Here is an 11001-nt window from a genome sequence, read left to right as displayed (position 1 = left end):
CAATTCATTTTCTTGATAAATCTAGGGACTATATCAAGAGATTTTGAGATGCACAGAAACTGAACCAAGAGGGGGGTAAAACATGCATTCAAGGCCTTTATATCCGGGTTCGAACCTGTCAAGACCAAGTTTCCTCAACAGGACAAGAGTTATATTCTTGGTCTTAACTATCTATTCTTCGGCTGTTATACTCTTTACTATAATTTACTTCCTTTACCATATTTGGAACTCTCTTTCAAACCGAGCCAGAACCATCCCTTTTGACTCTAGTGCTCCTCTCAAGCTCCAAAGGTTTTGTTACAAGGACTTGAAGAATGCTACCGATGATTTCGATGACGCTAATATCATTGGCAAAGGTGGTTCGGGTACCGTATTTCGTGGCATTGTCAGAGATGGTAAATTGTTTGCAATCAAAAGGCTTGATACGCTCTCCTTGCAAACGGAGAGAGAGTTCCAAAACGAGTTACAGATTCTCGGTGGGCTAAGATCACCTTTTCTGGTTACCCTTTTGGGATATCGTGTTGAAAAAAACAAGTGTTTGCTTGTTTACGAGTATATGCCTAATAAAAGCTTGCAATAATCACTTTTTGGAGATGGTAATTTGAGCATGAACTAGCAAAGAAGGTTTGATGTCATCCTCGATGTTGCTAAAGCTCTCGAGTTTCTTAACTTCCGTTGTGATCCTCCGGTGATTCATGGAGATATTAAGCCCAGCAATGTGTCGCTTGATTCTGATTATAGAGCGAAGATTTCATATTTTGGGTTGTCGAGAATTAAGGTAGAAGGTGAGTTTGGAGTGGATTTGTTCAGTCAAGATTTGGGAAGGAGTCAAGAACTATGGAAGAGCCAAGAGTTGTTTGGGACTTTGGGAGGAACTACTGGTGAACAGACACCAGCTACTAGGACTCCTATGAAGGAGAGTAACAACACCGAGGTAGAATTTGCCCTTGCTTTACAAACTTATTCTTCTTCAAAAAATAGAAAAAAGTGTTATAATGTTAGAGCCTTGAGTTTAAGTTCTTTGAATTTTAATGCAAACTTAGCCAGTGATAGTGATTGTAAGAATGGGATTAATGGAAAAGGGAAGGAGGTTGCATGTGTGGATACTGGTGGGGATGATTGGAATACTAAGTTTGTACCTTATGATGACGAATTGGGTAGTATTGATCACAGTAAGGAGCTGAATTCTAGTGCAAATTTGGGTGCTGATGAGGCGGCAGGGACACCAGCCAGTATGAAACAATGGGGAAGGGATTGATGGTGGAGGCAAGATGGTAGTGGTGAATTGTGCAGTAAAGATTATATAATGGAGTGGATTGGGAGCCAAATATGTCCATCAAATCCTGATTGGAATGATGAGAAAAAGCCAAGATCTGAGAAAATTTATCTACAAATAGTCCATATTTTAATTTATTAAAACTAGGATCAAATTGAAAAAATATATAAATAACATGGACTGTTTGTGTAATTATATCATCCAGGTAAGTCTGTTAACGACTGTTAACAGTCCACGTGTGTTTTTCGTCACGCCTGTTAACGGTGAGTGACTAATTTGTAACAAACGATAATGTTAGTAACTGATTTGTGGCTTTTGAAACATCAGTGGTGAAAACAGAAACTTATCCAAACAATAATGACCATTGGAGTAGTTTACCCTTTAAGGTTTTTATTAAACCTCATTTTTACCTATTTATTTTATTGGATAAACTACACTTATAGTAGTTAAACTATTAATTTTATTTTGTTTTGATATCTAAACTTTCATTTATTTCAAAACCATACATAATGTTTACTTTTTGTTTTATTTTAGTACCGACTGTATTTTTATGTGTAAATTACATCATTCATCACTCAACTATTTTCTCACTCCTATTTTAGTCACTAAATTTAAAATTTGTCAATTTAACTACTCAACTTTCAATTTGCTCTTATTTTAATCACTCTAATTTGTTTTATCAATAATTTTTATGACATTTATTATTATTATTATTATTTTAATATATAATTAAAATAAAAAAATTTGAATTTGAAATTTAGAGTGATTAAATTAAGAGTAATTTAAAATTTAAGTAAATAAATTAAAAACATTTGAACTTCAACAACAGATTCATTAAGTTTTTAACGGTAAAATATCAAAATAAAATAAAAAGTAAACATTAAGTATGATTTTGAAACAAATGAAAGTTTAGGTACTAAAATGAAATAAAATAAATAATTTTGATACTAAATATGTAATTTACCCTATTTTATTTTATATTCTCTGACTCATATGTAAATTACACAGTCACTTAATTATAAACTTAGTAATAAATAAATTATTTATTTAAAATATTATTATAAATAAATTACTTTATTATTAAAACTAAAATAAATTTTTAATTTGATAAGATATTATAATATTTTTAATTCTTAAAATTTATACATTATATTAATTTGAATTCATTAAGTAATTGTAGTGGTTAGAAAGAGTGTTATTCTCCTTTGAAGTTATGTATTTGAGTAGTTACGCCTGTAGGGTATATATACGTTGATGGTGATTAGAGCTATAAACGAGCCAAGTCGAGCTCGAGTATTGCTGAGCTCGACTCGACTAAAAAATTTGAAATGGAGCTCGACTCGAAAACTCGCGAGCCTAAATCTTTCAAGCTCGACATGAACTAAAAATCATGAACTGAAGCTCGTAAAAGCTTAAAAAGGCTCAAAATGAAAAAATCTTAAACTTAGCTCGATTAAAGCATCAAACTAAAACTCGAACCTGAATTTTAAATACATGAAAATCTTATACTTCATTTAAAAAAATCAATACATAAATGTTAATATTATTAATAATTTATTTTTTAGAAAATAAAATCTTAATATATTATTTTTTAGCTCCTCACGAGCTTTTCGAGTTGAGTATCAAATAACTTGTTTCGGTTTGTTAAGAACTCGAGTATATCTCGAGCTCAAGTCAAATTATTTCGAATCGAGTATTTATCGAGCTTTGATCGAGTCGATCTCGAGTAGCTCGTGATCTGTCATGTCTCATTTACATCTCAATTGGTTAGTAAGTAAAATCTTAAACAGATAACCTTATAATCACTTCAAACTATTCAGAAAATACATTCTATTAATTTTTTAATTCTAAACAATTCAATAAATTTAATCATTTATATTTAAAACTTTTATCAAATTAACTTTTTTTATACTATCAAAGCAAACAAACCCATTAGATCAAAGAAGTAATTGGATAACCACATTCTTTCTTGAAACAAGTAACGGTTAAATAAATCAAATGACTTCAGTAATAAAGAAATTATTGTTATTCCTTAAATTCTTGGGTTCAAGCACCAAGAAAACTAAGAGTGTAAGAATAAGTGATTTAGGAGAGGAACAAAATTAAAATGTTATAATTTTTAAATATAAGTATTAAATCATTTTATATTAAGAACGGGTTGATAAATTCTAAAAATTCTAAATATTAAAATTATTATTATATAATGTCATGTTATTATTTTATTTAATATTTAATAATTTAATAATTTATTTGTAATAATTTTTAATTGGCTGATTTTTTGTAATAATTTAGTCGAAAAAAATTGTTCGAATATGGTACTTCGGAATTATTTCTTCAAATAAGATAATTGCTACAGTACACCCCCAAAGACGCTTTGCAGTCCATGCGACTCTAATATAAATTTGGGGGAGACGCATGGAGTGCAATGAGTCTCCCATATTTTTTTTTCATGTTTCAATTTTTTAATTTAAGTTTTAATTATTAGATAAAAAATTAAGAAGAGTAAAATTGGGGGGAGAGAGACGTATTTTGATCTGGTTTCATTTTTTATTTAAGTTTTAATCATTAGATAAAAAATTGGGAAGGCTAAAATTGGGGAGAGACTCATTGTGATCCAAGGGAGGGGGAGTCGCATGGTGTTCCATGCGACCTGGGGGAGACGCAGAGAGCTCAGTGCGACTTCGATGTGTACTGTAGCATTCATCCCATTTGAACAAATAATTTTGAGAGTGCGTTATTCGAACAATTTTTTTCCATTGCATTATAACTAGTTCATTTATTATTAATTTCATAATTAAGTGACCTTATTACTTTTTTTTTATAAAAACATAAAGATTTTTCTAAGAAATTAAAATAAAAAAATTAATTTCTCAATTTTTATAAGATTTTACATTTAAACCTGAAAAAATGGGATTCGATCTCTAATGAAAATCAAAGCAATTAATAAGCCTTTTGCCTTTCGGGCCCCACCATGGATGTAAGATCCGTTATTGGGTCCACCATATTAACCAACGGCCTAAAACTCTCCAAAACAGAAATGGCACAAATGTAATTTCGTCAAGTAGGGGTTCAAAAGTAATTTCATACCTCTCCACCCTAATCTCTCTTCCCTTCCCTTTCCTCCCCACGGTTTGAGCTTTAAACGTCGCCGTGAAAGCTTATCCATTCCACCAATCTGAACCGGGGAAAAAGCAAGAGATTGTTCCTCCTTCGAATTTAAAACCCTAGAATTTGGGGGATTTGCTTGTATTGGATATTTCTTTTTGAAATCGAAATGGTAGGGAATTCGCTGGCTGGATTGCAAAATCACTTGAAATTGGCCCGTGAATACGCTCTCGAAGGCCTCTACGACACTTCTATTATCTTCTTTGATGGAGCCATTGCTCAGATCAACAAGTAAACTTTCTTCCTCTTTTTAATCTCCACTCCTTTTCCTCAATTTCAGCCACTCACATTTTCCCCTATTTTTGTTCCCGTTACAATTCCGGTTTTTTTATACCGTTCTGATTCGCTGTTTAGTTAGTTACATCAGCAGTTCAGTTAGACTTTTAAAAAAATCAAGTATTAAGGGTAAAATGCAAAACATATTCAGCTTGGATTTTTCTTTTTAGATTGTCAGTTTTAAGAAAATGATTTGTAGTTTGTAGATATGAAATATAAATATTCTATTTTATTGGGTCATAAATTACTTATTCGTTTCATTTTTCTTTTTGTAAAAGATGCATTATTTGACTATTGTTTGAACTGATTTGCTTAATTTTCTTTTATTTTTTGTTATGCATTTAGGCATCTAACCAGTCTTGATGACCCGCTAATTCGTGCAAAATGGATGAATGTAAAGAAAGCACTATCCGAAGAGACAGAAGTTGTGAAGCAATTGGATGCTGAGAGAAGGTCATTTAAGGAAGCTCCCAATGTGCGGCGTCCTTCTTCACCACCGATTCATGCTAAGTCATCTTTCGTATTCCAACCATTAGATGAGTACCCGACTTCATCAGGTGCCCCAATGGATGATCCTGATGTGTGGAGGCCTCCAAGTCGGGACACTTCAAGTAGAAGACCTGCAAGGGCTGGTCAAGTGGGCGCGAGGAAATCGCCACAAGATGGGGCTTGGGGTCGTGGCAATACTAGAAGTGGTACGACTGGACGTGGTGCGAAGGCAGGTGGTTCAAATAGGACTAACGCAGGGGCCAGAGCATCTACCACTGGAAAGAAGAGTGCTGGCTCAGGGAAATCTACCAAAGGAGATTCAGCAGTAAGTTCTGGTTGACAGAACATCTTTCCTGTTAATTTTAACTTCATTTATTTATTTATTGAAGTTTGAGATTTCGATATAAAGCTTAACATGTTTGGGCTCAAAACACGGATGCATGTGGCAAGCTTGCTGTTAATATCTGAAGAGGGGCTTTAATACAACCCTAAATAATTATAGGGATATGAACAGTTTCTCTATTTCGAGGTTCAAGTACTTCAGTTTGATGTTCTCAATATTTTGGTGATTGATTTGCTTTTGCAATTGCTTAGAATGGTGATGCTGAAGATGGGAAGTCTAAGAGGTCACAGTATGAGGGACCTGATCCAGATCTCGCTGCGATGTTAGAAAGGGATGTTTTAGAAGCAACTCCTGGAGTACGGTGGGATGATGTTGCTGGTTTGACTGAGGCAAAAAGGCTTTTAGAGGAAGCTGTTGTTCTTCCTTTATGGATGCCTGAATATTTTCAGGTATTTGCAGCATTGCACCTGAATTGCCATCAAAGCATAATTGCCAGATTGATTCTAGTTTCTGTCACATACTATGATTTAAGTACTAAATCTGTTATTTCTTCTTATTTCTTTGCCTTGATTTTGCATTCAGTTAAGAGACATAATGATATTAATTTTAATTTTAGTTTTCTCTATACATTTTTATGATCACGGAAAATCATCAAGATGGGATTAGTTTTATTTTGAAATATCTGGAAAATTAAAAAATTAACTTTTCTGCATATCCTTTTTCTCCCTATTTTAAATGTTTTTTTCTCCGACTTGCATTAATAGAATGTTTTGAGTTATTTTCTTCGTGTTTTTGTCTTTAGGGTATTAGGAGGCCATGGAAAGGAGTTCTTATGTTTGGACCTCCTGGTACTGGGAAAACACTTCTGGCTAAAGCCGTTGCAACTGAATGTGGTACAACCTTTTTCAATGTTTCTTCTGCTACATTAGCCTCAAAGTGGCGTGGGGAGAGTGAGCGCATGGTTCGGTGCTTGTTTGATCTAGCAAGGGCTTATGCTCCTAGTACAATTTTTATTGATGAGATTGACTCTCTTTGCAATGCCCGTGGGTAAGTTTGCTGCTTGATCCTGTACAGTTTGTCTGTTGTCTGGGATCTATCTTTGCAGTTTCCTTTCATTTATTCTTGATGTACAGAGTTTAGGTATTTTGTGTTTATTTTCTTGCATGATATATTTTTTTTGGGTGGTGGGGGCACTATTTTAATGTTTAACTCATAAATTTACACAGATAGACAGGCTCTCTTTTACTTCTTCTTCATTTGGGCATTTATTGGTGCATTGAGTTCTCTCTCTCTCTCTCTCTCTCTCTCCCTTTTTGGCATGGCTTTTGCATACTCTTGATTTCAAATGCAATCTTTTTATTTTATTTTGGTTTAGGGCTTCTGGGGAGCATGAGTCGTCTAGAAGGGTGAAATCTGAACTGCTTGTTCAGGTAGATGGTGTAAATAATACAGGCACAAATGAAGATGGTAGCCGTAAAATAGTGATGGTTTTGGCTGCAACTAACTTTCCATGGGACATAGATGAGGCACTCAGGTTTGTCCTGTTTATTTTTCATATGTTCAAGTTTCGAATTTTTTTCCTCTCGTTTTCATTTGTCTGGGTATCTTATTTGCACCCAATCTTATGCCTGAGAGATCTTATTGTTAAGGTTATTAGTTTACATATGCTGTATCCAATTATTCTTCATGGAATGTAGGAGGCGACTGGAAAAGCGTATATATATTCCCCTGCCTAATTTTGAGAGTCGTAAGGAGCTCATTCGGATCAATTTAAAAACAGTTGAGGTGAATACTCTCACTAATCTACTGTTAAATTTGTGTCATGGTTATTTATGAAATGTTGCTTTGGTAGCGTAATGGTGATGGTGTAAATTAAATGTTTCTTTTGGAAGCCAAATGTAAGTATATATATGAAACATCTGAAAACTAGATGATTCGAAATGTTTATAAAATATTATGATAGGTAGGTCATGTCTCATGTAAAATTAATTTCTTCATTAATCTGTCTGATGAGAACAAGAAATTTGGCAGCCAAGTGGTTTCTTCTTTTTGGTGACAGTGGTGGATGTTTGGAGGGTTATATTCCTCTACCCATGGCTGGATTTGTGCTAGACATCGGTTTAGGGTATGGGTGCTACAAGAAAATAAAGAACTAGAGCAACATAGCTCCAAACCTTCTTTAAAAACCAAATCTTTTCCATGTTTCGTTTTCCTATTAAAATTTTATGGTTCACCTTTTTTTTCAAGTGAAGGATTTAATGCTTGGATCGATACTTACCGGTCGGATAAACTTCTAAAATTTACTTCAGTTTCCTTGCAAATGGACCCTGAAAAACATTGGCCAATGGCTAGTACACTATGTCTGTTATAAAATTGAGTTTTAGTTAGCCAGTTCTTGTGCTTTGGTCTTTGAGCATCAAGGCTGTTCGTAGTCTGAAAAGGTTACCTTGTCCGTGTGGTAATGTGGCAGGTAGCTGCTGATGTGGATATCGATGAAGTGGCCCATCGAACAGAAGGGTATAGTGGGGATGATCTCACCAATGTTTGCCGTGATGCTTCCTTAAATGGCATGAGGCGTAAAATAGCCGGAAAAACACGTGACGAGATTAAGAATATGTCGAAAGATGAGATTTCAAAGGATCCTGTGGCAATGTGCGACTTTGAAGAAGCCTTGTCGAAGGTCCAGCGAAGTGTTTCACAAGCCGATATCGAGAAGCATGAAAAATGGTTTACCGAATTCGGATCAGCATAATGAAAAGACTAAAACCTGAGTGGATGGACAATATTGTTTGCTTTCCTGATATGTTTGGTAGTGAAAGGGTGTTTCATTGTAATTTCTGAAAGTTTATTTGTTCACCTGAAAGTTGCTGATTGTTCTGAAAGTTCGTACATTGTTGTTATTTGTACCTGTAACCTCATCATTTTTCATTGTAATTTAATCAAACTCTGCCTTAATTAGGGTTTATGTATTGGCATCTGAATTACACGAGTACTGATTTTTTTTAAATATAAAAAAGGCCTAATAAAAAAATTGTTTAAATTATACATCTTTTTTCATTTAGGTGTTATTTTTTTGTCAATTTAGATGCAATGTTATCATTTAGGTGTTTATGTCATAATGGCTGTTAAAATAATTGTTAAAATGAGTCGATCAATCAATATATGACACATGACCCAGTTAGCAAGTGAATGCGCAATCTGGTTTGCCTCCCTACTAGAGTGATGAAATCTAAAAGTCGAAAATCTAACGACTGTCACACACACTTTATTAAGTATCAATCCAATTACCGAAATATCATAGCACAAATTTGTCAAACGGCTAACAATGGAGAAAGCGTCCCTCTCAATAATCACATTATCCCATCAGTCGTCAATTGGCAAACGAAATCCTTCCATGAAACTACAAGCTTCAACCGACTCAGCTGTGTTTAAGCCTTGTTGCTATCCCGCCAACAACCATACAAAAGTGATAACGAGTTACAACGCCTATTGATGCAATTGCGGTGATGGGAATGAAAGGCCCCATCAACATTTATTTTCAAGGTACCCTCCATCTTCTTTGATGGCCTCCTTGTGGTGACAAGAAACTGCACGGCGAACCTCTTTAAACTCGGCTCCAAGAAGCCAGGAGGCCGCGTTATTAAAGTCACTCACCGAAATTTCATTGTTTCAAGAATACCAAGGAAGATTAAGAACTGACATTTTGTTTTCTTCTTCGTTTGTGCTTATGATTTTATTGATGATAGGCCTCTGCTGGAAACAAAAAAACTGGAAGCGAAGGGTGATGAAATATGCAGACTTGAAGCAAGATTGAGCTTTTTTCCATGAGAGAACTTGTTTGCAAGCATGGCGGAATTATACAAGGAACCCCATTTTCTTCCAATTCCAATCATTCAACAGCTTCTCTTTTCGAGCTTCTTCTTCAACTTCCAGTAACGGCAGGCAGAGGCAGCAGCCGTGAAATTGGTGAGATTATGGCTCAAACCCTTCAATGTTCATTACGACATACCAATGAAGCAAAGAGTTATTCTGTCACCCTACTAATAGATCAAGTGTTTTTATTCATTAATTCATATCGTTACAACGAAATCTTCAATTACAATGAAAAAATTTGTATGTTATAAAGATAAACTTGCATAGAAATTAAAATGCCATGCATTTAATACATGAACAAATTCTAACGCCTTTGGAAATTAAACAGCCTAATGGACACAGTAAAGATGGATGCAAACAGCAAAGTGAAACCAAGAATTACTGCAACCACAACTCCCAGGAAATCATGTCTGAAATCATAATAACTTCTGAAATATTCTTCGACCATCTGACCAGGAAACTCGCCGTCTACAAGGGGTGTTTTTAAGTCTCCGAATTGTGAAACAACCAATCCGTAGAAGGTCCAAGATACCGGACAAATCCAGTAGTACCATCGCCACCAAACACGTATGCTTTGCAAAATAGATTTAAGTTGTCAAGAAATCTGAATGAACTTTAACAATGGAGAATCACATGATGAAAAGAGAAGAACTTACTAGTCGTGGGACGATGAACCCTGAAAAGAGGTTCCATATTCCGTAGAATGCGGCGGAGATTATCGATGCAATGTGGTGGTTTGGTGTGACGGCAACAGCCATCATGCCATATTAGGTGAAGTATAGTAAGGTGAAGTACATGAAGAAGAGGTACCAGAAGAACTTTGCAGCGGTCCATTTGAATCTGATCATAGAGTAGACTATGAGGCCATACACAGTGGCTTGAACAAAAATGTAAGGCAACTTGATTAAGACCTGCAATTTGAAAAAAAATGGAAGTTTGTTTAACTTTCTTAACCGTTTTGAAGCTTTTCCAAGTTTTCAAAATCATAAAATCGTACTTGTGAAATGGCACATGGCATGGCAGAGTACATTCCAGTGGCTCTTTCTCGATAAAAGACTGTTCTTTCAACAGCAACAACAGGCTGCACAGATGAAGCATTTTGGACACCAAGGAAAAGAACAGCAGCATAGATTGAACCCATTGCATTCGTCAGTTCTTGCCTAGTATTCGTGTAATCCACAAATGTGACAGTTAGATATATGATGTTGCTAGAAACCACATTTAAGCATGAGCTTTTTGGTTTGGCTTGTAGCTTACGTTTTCGAGCCGAGATTCCAGAATAGTGTCCCAAACATCAATGCTATTACAGTCGTAAAAAGAAACCGAACAGCAGTGTATGGTGGGTTGCGCCAATATGACCAGTGTGTTTCCATAAGCAAGCAGCACACTGAGTCATAAACGACTGAGAGTACTGAGTTGGAAAATAGAGTTCCTTTGTCCCAGGAGCAGGCTTGCTTAAATCTTCAATAAGAGCTTTGTTTCTCCTGAAAAAAATGACACACATTTATAGCAAATTGGAGTTAGATAAGACAGCTATCTCAGATATCAATCTCATGCTGAATTAATGTCATTGGTTGAA

At 35.0% G+C, this 11001-nt stretch overlaps 1 protein-coding gene and 1 pseudogene across 1 annotated transcript; both read left to right on the top strand.

Moving 5' to 3' along the window:
* Nucleotides 1-82: 82 nt before the first annotated feature.
* On the top strand, nucleotides 83-1417 carry LOC120193162 (annotated as a pseudogene).
* Nucleotides 1418-4405: 2988 nt separating this feature from the next.
* Nucleotides 4406-8512, top strand: LOC120193242 (katanin p60 ATPase-containing subunit A1-like). The gene is made up of 7 exons (XM_039195793.1): nucleotides 4406-4672; nucleotides 5063-5531; nucleotides 5801-5998; nucleotides 6352-6596; nucleotides 6925-7083; nucleotides 7247-7334; nucleotides 8020-8512. Exons 1-7 carry the CDS (start codon nucleotides 4551-4553, stop codon nucleotides 8299-8301), a joined length of 1563 nt encoding a protein of 520 aa, XP_039051724.1. The 5' UTR covers nucleotides 4406-4550; the 3' UTR covers nucleotides 8302-8512.
* Nucleotides 8513-11001: the final 2489 nt, after the last annotated feature.

The sequence above is a fragment of the Hibiscus syriacus genome, unplaced genomic scaffold, assembly GCF_006381635.1.
Source record: "Hibiscus syriacus cultivar Baekdansim isolate YM2019G1 unplaced genomic scaffold, ASM638163v2 tig00116989_pilon, whole genome shotgun sequence".
Lineage (NCBI taxonomy): Eukaryota > Viridiplantae > Streptophyta > Magnoliopsida > Malvales > Malvaceae > Hibiscus > Hibiscus syriacus.
Note: the sequence above shows the minus strand (reverse complement) of the source record. Positions and strands in the feature narration are given on the sequence as shown.

Excerpts from the sequence above, each read along its gene's own strand:
- LOC120193242 (XM_039195793.1), top strand. The coding sequence starts at position 4,551 with ATGGTAGGGAATTCGCTGGCTGGATTGCAAAATCACTTGAAATTGGCC. Across the intron at positions 5,999-6,351 it reads GGATGCCTGAATATTTTCAG|GGTATTAGGAGGCCATGGAA; the intron begins GTATTTGCAGCA and ends TTTTGTCTTTAG. Across the intron at positions 7,084-7,246 it reads GACATAGATGAGGCACTCAG|GAGGCGACTGGAAAAGCGTA; the intron begins GTTTGTCCTGTT and ends CATGGAATGTAG.